At 43.3% G+C, this 13,259-nt stretch overlaps 3 protein-coding genes across 3 annotated transcripts in view; 2 read left to right on the top strand and 1 right to left on the bottom strand.

Annotated features, from left to right (window-relative positions):
• Nucleotides 1-3,531, bottom strand: part of nudt8 (nudix hydrolase 8) — a 5,521-nt gene extending 1,990 nt beyond the window's left edge. Inside the window, exons 1-4 of the mRNA XM_008298468.1 lie at nt 3,459-3,531; nt 1,388-2,239; nt 1,122-1,254; nt 631-708 (exon numbers count right to left, since the gene is read on the bottom strand). Of these exons, the coding sequence (XP_008296690.1) occupies nt 631-708; nt 1,122-1,254; nt 1,388-2,238 (1,062 nt within the window). The 5' untranslated portion in view covers nt 2,239; nt 3,459-3,531. The remainder of the gene's footprint in view (nt 1-630; nt 709-1,121; nt 1,255-1,387; nt 2,240-3,458) is intronic.
• A 665-nt stretch (nt 3,532-4,196) lies between these two features.
• Nucleotides 4,197-10,225, top strand: ftr86 (finTRIM family, member 86). The gene is made up of 10 exons (XM_008298466.1): nt 4,197-4,721; nt 5,021-5,116; nt 5,253-5,486; nt 5,583-5,745; nt 5,855-5,980; nt 6,119-6,169; nt 6,355-6,396; nt 6,524-6,589; nt 6,681-6,883; nt 9,759-10,225. Exons 1-10 carry the CDS (start codon nt 4,209-4,211, stop codon nt 10,092-10,094), a joined length of 1,830 nt encoding a protein of 609 aa, XP_008296688.1. The 5' UTR covers nt 4,197-4,208; the 3' UTR covers nt 10,095-10,225.
• A 920-nt stretch (nt 10,226-11,145) lies between these two features.
• On the top strand, nt 11,146-12,425 carry LOC103369701 (complement C1q-like protein 2). The gene is made up of 4 exons (XM_008298479.1): nt 11,146-11,152; nt 11,280-11,384; nt 11,504-11,644; nt 11,777-12,425. Exons 1-4 carry the CDS (start codon nt 11,146-11,148, stop codon nt 12,208-12,210), a joined length of 687 nt encoding a protein of 228 aa, XP_008296701.1. The 3' UTR covers nt 12,211-12,425.
• The last annotated feature ends 834 nt before the right edge of the window (nt 12,426-13,259 follow it).

The raw sequence follows: 13,259 nt of genomic DNA, 5'->3' as shown, positions 1-13,259 counted from the left end.
TAGCTAGCTGTGAAAACTGTCGTATTCCCTTTACGAGACTAACCTTCAAATGTCTCATAATGTTCACGGTTGTAAAATATTTTGGTTGCTTCTCTGTTAAGAAATTCCCTGGAACACACCTCATAAAATCCAGATTTATTGCCTATTTTAGACGCCTGGTAGAACTGCCAAACTGGGGAAGTATGTGAAGCCAATTTAACTGCAAATACACAGATTGTCTCGTCAGTTCTGCATTATCTCATCAGCCTTTACAGAGGACTCTATTTAAAGCAAGTATCAGCCCATGACAAATGGTGGCTGATTGATCATACATCTTTATTTTATGGTAGTTGTTTCATCATCTGTTCAATTTGTATTTTCATGCTTCTCGTCTCAAAACTCACAAAACATGTCAGAGAGAAAATAGGCTGAATTGAGCTCAGTTTGCTGATCTAATATTAAACTCATTTGGGGAAAAAGTGGAAAATGATTGCAACCTGATGTATAAGTCTAGTGTGTATTAAGGTCAGGCATGACTGCAGAGTGACATCACACCTCCTGACTTAATAAAAACAGAATCACCAAAACAATTAATCCTTCCAGTCACAATCTGCCTATTTCATGTAGATCTAAAATGCAGGAACACTTTACCTCTCCAGGGTTTGGTTTCAAGGTCAGCTTCTCGAGAGGACCGAGGTTAGCCAGCACAGGAGCAATAAGCATCCCTGACTGGAGAGAACACGTAAAAGACACTCAGGTTTTGTAACTGAAATAGTCTCACTATAAACGGTTCTAAAAAATGTAAAGAACTGCTGCTCTTCTCTTCTTTGGGTCATTATTTAGAGAACTGGTCAGACCAAACACGAAATCTGACAGTGTGACCTGTTGCTCCTAGAATTTCTGATAAGCGTTATAGGCAGTATACCACATTCGTTGGACAATACATTGCATTGCATTGGACAATACAATAAAATATGATGGTAGATTAATCAGTAATTAAATTGATTGTAAACCCTTATCAAACATAACAATAAAATACAAAACATTTATTTTGCAAACTAAGTGAACTAATAAATAATTTCTCAAAATGCAGGTTTCTCCTGAAGCTGTCACAGTTCATTCAAAACAAACCACAAACTCACCGCGTCCCTGTGCGGCTTCAGGACTCCCCAGACCCTCTCCGTCGCCACGTTAACACCCAGCTCCTCCTGGGCTTCACGCAGGGCTGTGGCCACCACATCTCTGTCAGATGGATCACTCTTTCCTCCAGCAAAGCTGCACAAAAACGGAAAGAACACATCGAAATCAGAAACACTCATAATCCCAGCGGGGAAATTACTTTCATCGTAATCGAATATCAAATTCTGCTCACAAGAACAATATCGCCCGTGTTTGGCCTCCCACCTACCTCACATCTCCCTTGTGCCTGCCCTTCAGCGTGCTGGAGCGCAGGGTGAAGAGAAACGAAGGCTCCCCCTCAACAGAGCAGAGACAGACCAGGATGGATGCCCACCTCCCCTGATTCTTTCCAGAGCTTTGACTTGCCCCTTTTCTACCCCTTTCCGCCTCGTACAACTTCAAGTTGGGTCCCAGGCTCTGTCGACACCTGTTTTCATTCTCTGAGGATAGGCAGTCTCTCCAGGTGTCTGCCACGCGAGGGGCGGCCTGATGAATACCTCTGGTTTGGTGAAAAGGCTGACAGGGGGGTTGTGGTCTGGTGTGAAAGTGGCTTAAGTTCCATGAAGTACTAGACGGCAGATCGAAAGCTCTAACAAAGTGCTGTCTGTGCTGTAAATGGCCTTGAGGAGGGTTACATGGAGTCTTATTGGTGTAGCGGAGTAAAGGCCGGCAAAAGTCCCAAGGCCTTCTCCAGCGCTGAGGGCAAGTCATGTTGATTAAACAGTCAGATGTTTGTTTGGATTTTGCAGCAGCAGAAGCCTGATGGTTGTGATGATGGCTTAACACAATGGCTTTGGATGGGAGGTTTTCAAATGAATCCCTTCTCAGCTGATACTCGTCACAGTCGGAGCTAAAGGAAGACAGCTGTGCTGAGCAGCATGCAGTCCCTGTGGACAAGGACGACCCATTCTTGCTGCTGCCTCTTCCATTTATTTCTTCATATCTCCATTCTTTCACACGTTTTGCTCCCTGCCATCCAGCACTGGTTTGCTCAGCGACAGCAGAAAGGTGGGATTCTCTCAACAGCAGCAATGACCTTATGGGACAAGACCAAGTCAGGATCTGAGGGCCCCTAAACATCCTATAAAAAGAATTTAAAAACATTGTCATTGTAAATGCATCAATCAATTGGGCTCATCAGCTAGTTAGAGCAGCATGAATGACATTTAAGGGAACCAAACGCCCTGAAAGTAGATGGTGTAGGTCAAAACCCAGCTGATCTAGTACATCGTGTGTGTTTCGGAGGAGGCTGCATTTTCAGTTGGTCTTGACAACATCAGCTGCTAAACTGGATGATTGCCAAAGTGCATGACTTGTGGTTTTAATAGTTTTGTTTCACACAACATATGACTGTCTATGTGCTTTTAGTATTTAACGTTTATTCCACCAAAAATGTACACCGAATCCACCCAAAATACTACTCTCTGTCCTAGTACTTATATTTTATAAGGTTTGTTCCACTTAAATAGTTCTTCCTAACAAAACAGTGATGGTTTTAAAGGTTTCATTTCACTGAAAACAGTACTTTCTGTCCAAATAAATAAAGGTTTAATTAACCCAACGCGTTACAGTCGTAAAGGATTATTCCACAAAAACAGTGCACTCTGTCCAAGTAGTTGTATTTTTGGTTTATTTCACACAACACTGAATACCAGAATACCAGTGTCGGTGGGCTAGAACAGCTACCTCCTCTTTGAAGTAAACAAGTGGTCGCCATGTTATCTGGTCCAAAAGAAAAGAGTTGATTTAAAAAAGGGTCGAACAGCTGCAGACAGGCTGCTGGACTGGAGCTCAGAGGTTCACTCATCCACGAATGTCATTGAAATTCTTGGACGTTACGTTGAACTGATGCTTAAAACTACTAACATGTCTCCCAACACGAAACGTCCTGCTGTCAGTCCCTAAACTGGATGAAGTTTGTATGTCCATCACCGTCAAACTTTGGCTATTAGCTACTGCTGATAGTTACCTAGTTAGCTGTATTTTATTAACAAAGCTGCCAATATAAAAATTAATGACATTGTGCCAACATTTTAAGCCTGAGGCTTCTCCACTATCGACAAAAGTTGGTTTTGCAGCCTCGAGCTGTCAAAACGCAGGCACGCTAACTAACCGGCTAACAAGTACAGCTAGCAAAAATAGCACAACAGAGAGCTAACAAGCTAATGTCATTCGTATCCCGAAGCGACATTTTTAATGTGGGCAAAAACAAGGATCCGACATGTCCCACACTAAGCCGGAAAACAAGCCACAGACCCAGTTCGAATGTGAAACGTACTTTGAAAGCAGAAAACGCTCACCTTCGAAGTTGAATCGGCTGCAGCTGGCCTGTCTCCAGCTAGCCGGCTGCCCACAGTAAATATGGCGCAGAACAGCTTCAAGCGCGTCACTGTTGCCCTCACTGCGCTGTCATGACGCCAAACTTGTTTCACAAGTCTTACATTTAGCCTGCTTTTTCTGCAAATATTTTAGGGTATGGGTGAGACAAAGCATTCACATTATTTGGTGATGAAATCATTGTGAAAACCCCCAAATGTTTGCATTGCAGAGGTGAAAAACCAGTCTGTCTTGTTTGTACTCTGAATTAGCTCAGCCTTGTTCCTTAAAGTAGACTAAAACAAAGGTTTCTTACAGTTTTAATTTTGAAGGAACCCAAAATAAATGTTTGGTTTTATATGTCTGAACAATATTTGATTGCATTTCTGGCGAGCAGCTAATTTTAACAGTGACATTAAGCTGCCACTTGATGACGAGATCCTCCTAAAGCTGTGACAAACTGAGAAACACCTGTGACATATGACAGAAAAACTCCTCACTCTACCTGTTTAACCAGCCCCACCCTGAGCCAAGGCTGCTTTTTTAGCAGCATGCAATTCATGTGAGCTGGCATTTCAGCCTTGGGTGTCCTTGCTTTAACTTTTTTGACCTGCTTGAATCGGTCTTAGATCCAAGACGTGTTTAAACAGGGATCTTTGTGGTCGTCGAGACATACATCCGGGTCTGACCTCCAGAAAACCAAGCTCATCGTTCGCTACTCCACTCAGCTCCACATGGCCTCAGCCTGGTCTGAAGAAGAGGGCTTTGCCTGCCCGGTTTGTCTGGACACCCTGAAGGACCCTGCCACTCTGCCCTGTGGACACTCGTACTGCTTGGCGTGTATAACAAGCCACTGGGACAAAGGAGACAGCAGGGGTGAGTACACCTGCCCCCAGTGCAGGCAGGTCTTCAGCCCGAGGCCCTCACTGTCAAAGAGCACATTGCTAGTGGAGGCCATGGAGAAGCTGAGAACCAACAGCCTCAAGCACAGCTCCTCCACAGCCACCTCCTCAGCCCCGCCATCGATGCCCATCTATTTGGAAGTGCTGCCGGACATAAGGCCACCACGACAGGGCAGCGTGTACCCACAGCTTCCCTCTGTGGAGCCCAGACCTTGCTCTAAACACAAGCAGCCCCTGGACTTGTTTTGCCATGAAGACAAGGAGAGTGTGTGCGAGATGTGTTGCCAGCAAGGACACAAGGGGCATCGTGTTCTCAAACCACAAGAAGAAAGGAAAGAGAGACAGGTGTGTAACTGGCAAAAATAATTTTCACAAAGGTGACATTTTTAGTATCCTTTTGTTGTTGCGTCTTTGGCTTCATGTGAAGCTGACGTCTAAAATAAGGTGTGGGTGAATCAAAGACAGTGTTGTCACAAGTCTTCCAAAATGAAGCTGAACTTGACATACTTGTAAAACAAGAGTCTTTGCTGTCTTTGCCGGGGTTCTTCCTCTTCTTTAAAATGATTTTCTACCAAAAATATTTTGTGACATCACTACGATGTGTGTATCCTCCTGTAAGCCGTGCTGTATGTGTCTGTGTGTAGAAAGAGCTTGTTCAGATGCAGGCAGAGGTAGGCAGAAGAATCCAGGGGACTGAGAGGAAGCTGAAGGAGGTTCCACATTCTGCTCGTCAGCACAAGGTAAGTGGAATATATGCATCTTTGTGCAGAAACCTTTGTAATGAGTCACCCTTTATGACGTCTTTTGTTTTGGCTATGACCTACATGTCCTTTGTACCACCTTTGCACAACATCCTTCGCTTCCTGTTTCCACCAGGCCTTGGTCCAGGCTCTGCAGAACGAGAGCGCAGATTTATTCTCCGAGTTAGAAAAGAATGTGAATCAAACAGGCTCAGAGGTTGGTGAGCTGCTTTGCGGCCATGAGGCCTCCTTAGGCAGCCAGGTCGAGGGGCAGATACACAGCATGGAGCAGGAGGTGGCGCAGCTCCGCTGGAAGAGTGAAGAGTTGAGCAGACTGGCTGACATGCAGGACGACATCTGCTTCTTGAAGGTAATGAGTGTGAAGCAGGGTGATACTGAAGTAGGTTTCATTCAAAACAAGAACTGCTGTTTTTAACTGTGAAACTTGGTGACATTTGCTCTCAAGAATTTCCTCACCATGGAGCCGCTGGGTCAGACGGGAGCCACGGGGGAGTCGGTGCTGAGGCAGGAGGAGGCTGTGGTCGCCTCCATCCGCTCAGCCATGAAAGAGCTGCAAGAGTCGGTTCACGACCTCTGCAAAGCCAGCCTGGCCAAGATCGCCACAATAGGTCAGCTCTTCTCTTCTCTTCTCTTCTCTTCTCTTCTCTTCTCTTCTCTTCTCTTCTCTTCTCTTCTCTTCTCTTCTTCAGATAGTCAGAACTTTCCCTTTTCTTGTAGTGAACCGTGACTCAGTGGCTTCAGCACCCAATGGTGAAGGACCAGCACCAGCACCAGCAGCAGCAGCAGCAGCAGCAGGCACAACAACAGCTGATCATTCAGGTCGGACCACTGTCCAAGACACAGGTGTGGTAACCTCACCCAGATCAGCCGGCGCAACATGAGCACTGAATGAGTTCAAGCTGAGAGACAAGTTTGTTTTGACTGATAGAAGAAAAGGACACTTTCAGACGTGTTTCTCACAACTCATTCTCTCTTCTATAGTGTATGAGTCGACAGTAAACCCTCCTCCTTTGCCACCTCCAAGGCCTCAAGGTAAGTTAGAAATCAATATTAGCCTTCAAGGCCCAGCGGTCCCATGTGTCTTCAGAATCAAAATACCTGCAACACACAAGAAGAAAGTGTAAATGATATTGGACTGTATATGCCATGTAGTTGTGATTTCCTTTGGTTTACCTGTTCCCTTTGTTACCTCTCTCCCCATCTCTCTGGATATAAAGCCTCAGCCCCCCCTGCACCCTTCCCTCCTCCCCGACCTCAAGGTAAATATAAAAGCATTAGAAAAAGGCCAGTTGAGCTTTGACTGGATGAGTGGGAAAAGACACCACCAGCTAAATGTGACTTTTTACCAGTGCAGTGCTGTATCGATATCTTTCTTCTCTGTCTCAGCATCTTCAGTAAAAACAACTGGACTGGCGAATCCAGAACCAAAAACTAGAGGAGAAATGTTAAAATGTGAGTATGTCAGTTTCCACAATATGAACCCCAGTGTTAAAGCCTTCAGAGTGGTTCAGAGTTGTTGCTAAGATGCATCGACTTCCTTCAGTTCGCTTTGAACCCACCATGGACCCCAACACGGTGTATCGACACGTGCAGCTGTCAGACGGCGGTCATAAGGCCACGATGCGGGCGGAGAACCTGAACCCACCGGACCATCCTGAACGCTTCCAGTTCTGGAGGCAGGTTCTCTGCAGAGAGCCGCTGGGAGGGAGTCCTTACTACTGGGAGGCGGAGTGGACTGGCCAGAAGGTGAATGCTTAGACACAAGTTAGAACTATGAGACGTGCACACTTCATACTTCATAGAAATCTTTCCGCAAAGTTTGACAGAATATGACGTAAAATAATTGTAGAGTCCTGTTTGCAGAAATTACTAGTGGTGGTTATGAAAGAGCTCTCCAGCCACAGACGGAGACTACTTTAAATTTGAAAGCTAAGTAGAATAACCACAGTAATAAGTAGGCTGGTCAGACGAAGCTGGAAACAACATTGTGTCTCTAATCCTTCTGTTAACCTTTGGTTTATTCATTTGGATGCCAATAGTTTTAACTATAGTGGTTGTTAGTGGGGCTGCCAGTCAGCTGGGATAGGCTCCAGCCCCCTGTGACCCTAGTGAGGATTGAGCGGTGTATGGATGATGGATGGATGGATGGTTGTTAGTGTTCCTGGGGTTTCCAATCTTAAAGCGCATCATAAAATCGTACATGAAGAGACATGACGGTATTCTACCAAACTGCACAAGGTCATACCATCACAAGCATTACTAATTTAGAAACCGTAAACAAACATTCAATTTGATTAATCTCTGAAAAATAGACTTTGTTGGGAATTTTTTATTTTTTTGATGAGGATTTGTTAAATTTGAATTATTTGACAAACATGTGACATTAACATGTACTTGACCTGGACATGCAGCCGGTCAGAAAAAGGAATGAGCTGTATACATAGAACATTCTGGATTAAAGGCCCAGCCCAAATTCTTTGGAGCATAATTTGATGTAAATGTACCTTTTTCATCAGAACAGACCGTTTTTCTCTTTCACATTTTGAAACACCTTCCTGTGCACAGTGTACTGATCTCACGCTGAAGATGGATATCTCCACTGACTTAGTGCATTTTCACAATTTGACATGTCACAGCAGGAAAAACGTTGGTGTAAACAATAAACTTAAAGGTGGTTGAGTTCCATTTAGCTGCTTTGGTTTCAGGGTCTTGTTAATGCTGGCTTTAACAAGCCATTTGTTGATGTTAGTAGTAAAAAAAAAAAAGTGTTTTTCCTACTATAACAAGCCAAAATGCCTGCTGGTGTGTAATAACAATTTCAGCAAACTGGCTGCCTTAAATAAAAGCAGGCTTTGGTTAATTGCTGTGTGTTTTAGTAATGCTGCTGTGGTGTGGACATGATAAAACTGACCTGGCTGCCTCACTCTGAACTAGTCGTCGTCTGAAGTCTCATTCAATAACAGCAGTAGGTGATTAGTATTTTAAATTAGACAGCACTGACAAAACCTTGGGTAAAAAAAAAAATGCTCACTGCTTTTGGTTTTTACAGATTTTCATCAAAAATTTTCACCAGATTTTAAAGCATATTAAATAGATATAGTCCGAAAACGTTAGTGGAGAAAGCAGTGGAATGACGTAACAGTCAACTGATCCATTTCAGCTAATTCTGACCTGGATTTTGTCTCATCAATGTACAGAGTTACATTTCCTGCTACAAGAAATCCCTCAGCATCGTAGTTCATAGTTTAAACAGCCCATACTCTGTCATTTGGGATTTCCTTTTCTTTTTTTGTGTTACATCACTGTACATTTTCTGTGCATGATGAAAGTTGTAAGTCCACATGAAAGGGAGTTATTTTCTCCTCACAGAAAAAGAAAACTGCTCCCTACAAACACTTTGTTTGGCTCGGCTTTTCTTCTGTGACTTATTTATGTAACATTTCTGCATAAAGCCTGGTTTGGCCTCCAACAAAGAATGAGCAGCTGCCTCACAGCTCGACATTATTTCCTTATGGTACGATATGAGGAAAAGAAAGTGTTTCTTGTGAACCAAACATATTCTAGTAGAAGCCCAAAACAAAATTATACACCTGTAAACAAGCTCAGTACAGGCTCTTTAAGCCAGACCCAAGTGTTTTTATTGGAAAATTTAAGACCACCAGTTCCCTTTATTGACACGATTAAACTTCATCATTTGACCTGCAAATGGTATTTATGACCCATTTTTGATCTCAAGTCTAGCGATGACAGTGCAATACTTGAGTTTACAATAAAATCTAATAATAGATCACTATTGAAATTAGGCCTTGACAACAGATGTCCTCAAATGTATTCATACCCTCCCATTAAAGAAGGGGGGAAAAAAACAGCTGTCATGGAAATAAGCTGAAACTAACAAGAGTAAATGAAAATTTAATGAAAATCATGACATTGCTTTTGAAATGTGGTTCAACAGAAATATATATTTTTAAAAAAAAACAAGCATGATGGGACTCATAAACTAATATTTAGTTGAGCAACCCCTTTGAGCCAATCACTGCCATCAGGTGTTTCCTGTAACTCTCAGTCTGACTTCTGCACCTGTTGACAGGTATTCTGACCCACTGCTCATCAGCAAAGTGCTCTCATTTGTCCAGGACAGTTTTGTTTGTGTTTTTAAAATTATTCTTTTCAATCACAATTCAAAAGCAATGTCTTATTTTACTAAATTCTAATTTAGCAAATTTTTATTTATTATTAGTTTTGTCAGTTTCTAGTTATTTGAGTGACTGTTGTGAATTTTGGCTTTTCTTTAATGGAAGGGGATGAATGCAGTTGAGGACGTGATAACAGTGATGTAGTTATCTCCTAGTTTTTCCTACGGTACCATCATGAGATGTTTTGAGGGAAACAGCTTTTGGTTGCGTTGCTACTGAATTTGCGACACACATTCATGCCCCCCTTAGGATGAATTATCACTTTACAAATCCAGACAGGCCTGCAAAGCTGATGACATTTCTAAGTCTGTTCACAAACATCTGTGTTGGTTTCAGGTTCTGCAGATGATTTTTTTTATGCCTCACTATCTTCTGCAGTCACCAGGATTTGTTTCCCTTCCTAATCCACTTTCTCTGTCCCACAGGTCACCATTGGTGTTGCCTACAAAGAGATAGAACGGAAGGGTTCTGATGACAAGAGCCGTTTGGGCCACAATGCTCAGTCCTGGAGCCTGTACTGGTCTGGGACCGGCTTTTCCTTCTGGCATGATGGCAAGGAAAAGCTGCTGGGCTCACCTAAGTGCAGACGGATCGGCGTCTATCTTGACCAGCACGCAGGAATTCTGGCCTTTTACGGCATCGCCAACAACCAGGCCAACCTGATCCACCGGCACCAGGAAGAGTTCAGCGGCCCACTGTACCCAGGATTCAGGTTCTGGGCAGGAATAGGGGATGCAGTGACGATTTGCCAGTTAGACTGAGTTGTATATAAATGAAAGGCTGCTGAAATTTTGATGAAGAAGTTGGAGAGAGGAAACAGAAACATTCTCCAAATGTTCTAAACATGTCTTTGTATGAAAATGAAAGAGTAATAAACACATTTCATCTATAAGATCTCTTGTTTTTTTTTAACATTGCTGATTTTCTTTTACATGCAGGTTCTCTTTGATTTCTTGTCCCTCTTATGTGACTAAAAGCCTAACCGGCCCACTGCTGATCTTATCTTTAACTCCTACGTTTCAGTGACCTGGATCCCTAAACCTCCATTCTGTAGTTATCTCTAATATCTTTAGTCCTCCCTCGTGGATTTGGAAAACCCGTCAGTGATCTTTTGTTTACTCATTTCTTTATCTTGACAAGGTGTTGTTAATAACCTTGTGATGAAAAGTTGTGATTCTTATCCAATCAAAGATTAATTTTGAGTCAAATTCTTTCTAATTAGTCGTTATTTTGTGAATCTTTTCTCTCTTGTTCCAAACACTCATCAACAATTGCCGTGCTTTGTGCTGCTCAGTAACCTAACCCTATTCAAGGGAGGACAAGGGGACTCTCATTTTACATGTGGCTGCAACACCTTGTGTCCTGTCCTGATTGATAAAAAGTTGAACAAACTTGGCAGATGTAATAAACGCTGAGGGCACAGCGAGACGCAGAAATAACAGTATAAACACTGGGATGTCTTTTAATGTGACCAAAAACACCTGAAGGAAGAGGCTGTCTCAGTGTGTTGATGGGAACGCAGACCCACGTGGACAGCTAGCTTCGGGGGATAGATGATACCTGACCTACAATAACAACACAAAGACCTGGAGGATGTGTATGCGTCTGCGAAGCCCCCACTCAAAACAGAAATGAGTGAATGTATAGGCATGAAAGCACAGAGGGAGAGACGGGGAGGAGCTACGTGAAAGCCAAAAGAAAAGAGTTGTTGGGAAACATGTATACTGCATATATATAGGTGTTGCTCTTGACCCTGTATCAGTCCACCAGAACTTCTGCCTTCTGACGCTATCATCCGTTGCCAGCATCACCATGAGAGGTGAGACTTGATATAAGCTGAAAAAAGCCTTTACAAGTATCGAGGCAGTGCAAGGAGATGGTCGGAAGTCTTAAGTTGTAAGGATAAACTTTTAATTTTCATCCTCTCTTTGCTCTTCCTCTCCCAGCTATCGTATTGCTTTGTCTGTTGGAAGTAGCGTTGGCCAAACCGGATTTTACCTGGGGCGGAAACACAGACAATGGAGGAGGTGCAGGTCCCAACGAAGGAAATGGTGAGAGATTGTTAAGGAAATGAGTCGGAAGTGAAGTAATTGGAATAACGGTCAATATGTGTGTGTTCACCTTCTGTAACCGTGTGTGTGTGTGTGTGTGTGTGTGTGTGTGCGTTCAGTGTGTGTGACGGACCAGGCGACGTGTGGCTGCTGTCTGATGCAGCAGCAGATTCACAGGATGAAGGAGTTCTTTAACATGAGCCTCAGCGAGCTGGAGAAGGAACTGATGAAAACAAAAACGGTCCTCAACAATGTCAGAGGTGAGACACATGCCTGAGCCATACAAACCAGAAGACAGTGGATCAGATGCTTCTCCATACGTTTAGTATATGACCCAGCTTCTCCCAGAGAAACTTCCTGACACATACATCTCTTCCCTTCTCCATCTCCAGCCAGCCGCAGCGCCTTCTCCGTCGCTCTGAGCAATGACGACACTTTGAAATGCATCGGGCCCTTCCGCGACGACAGGATCATCATGTACAAACACGTCTTCATCAACCTGGGAGGCGGCTACAACGTGAACACTGGTATCTTCACTGTTCCCCGCTCTGGCGTCTACAGCCTCGCCCTCACCGTCTACAGCGATGCCGGCTCTCCTGGCAACACCTTGGCCGCCTGCGGCAGCCTGATGGTTAACAACAAGGTGGTGGCGGGACCCAGCGAAAAAAACATGCAAGACCAAGAGGACAGCGCCACCATTGTTGTGGCCCTCCACCTGAAGGCCGGGGACAAGGTGGCGGTCAACCTGCCCATCGGATGTTTCCTCTGCGACAACAGCAGCCACTACAACACCTTCACTGGCTTCCTGCTCTATTCTACTGACTAAGTTCGGGGAAGGCAGCAGCTCTGGGTTTTATTACTCTAAAGCCAAGGTTTAAATCTATTATATAAAATCTTTCTGAAGTGACTTTCATGAATTTTAACCTTCACCAATCTTTTGTAACGTCTTCACACATTGCTGTCATCTTGTTTTGTTTTCATCATGACCCACTATCCCTGTTTGCAGTGTTACCTTCATTATTTTAAGCATAAAATTAAATTCTAATCTTTCATGCTGATGTGACCGTCCAGCCTCCTCAACCTGACTCATGTGATGCTCAGTATTTTTGTTCTCGTCATTTTTCAGACTGATTTTATGTAGTGGAATTACGTGGTCTGTAAAATTACAAGAAAATAAACCTGGATTTTGAAAATAAATGCTTGTAAGGTGTTTGCTTTAATCCCCACAATAACACACTGGAAAGATACCGAATGAATCAAGCAGCTGATTTCTATTGGAGCCACAAAGGTCGCACTTTATTTTTTAGTGCACTTATAGGGCGTTACACGTTGTAGTTTATATCAAATTTGACCAAAAGAAATGTAAATAACATGTCGTTCATCAGACAGCAAGAAAACACAGTTATTTCTTAATTAGATGCCACACATCCAAATTTTGAAACTGCATGTAATGTCACAATAAACTCAATATATACAATACATAGACACTATTTTACCAAATTATATTCTGTTTAGACACCAAACAGGAGACCCATTACACTATTAGACACTCTTCTCTACAATCATGTTCTAATTAGAAGTCAAATACAGCATCACACCTAAAGTTTCGTGTCATAATAACTGGAGACTTCGAGACAGACCAGAAATTAAGATCTAATCCGCATTTCTTTGGATTGTGGCCACCTACAGTGAACTGGACAGTGTGGGATCAAGCCAGCTTTAGGGCAATAGTCCTCTATATAAATTAGTCCGATTACTAAGGGGACAAATATGCATTATAGCTGTAACCAAACATATATATCCAGGTCCCTTCCAGGTGGCACTAGAAATAGACCTGCAGATCCTAGAAACCGTGTCAGCAGGTTTCAGATGAAG

This window comes from Stegastes partitus, unplaced genomic scaffold (genome assembly GCF_000690725.1).
Source record: "Stegastes partitus isolate 25-593 unplaced genomic scaffold, Stegastes_partitus-1.0.2 Scaffold1319, whole genome shotgun sequence".
In the NCBI taxonomy this organism is placed as follows: domain Eukaryota; kingdom Metazoa; phylum Chordata; class Actinopteri; family Pomacentridae; genus Stegastes; species Stegastes partitus.
Note: the sequence above shows the minus strand (reverse complement) of the source record. Positions and strands in the feature narration are given on the sequence as shown.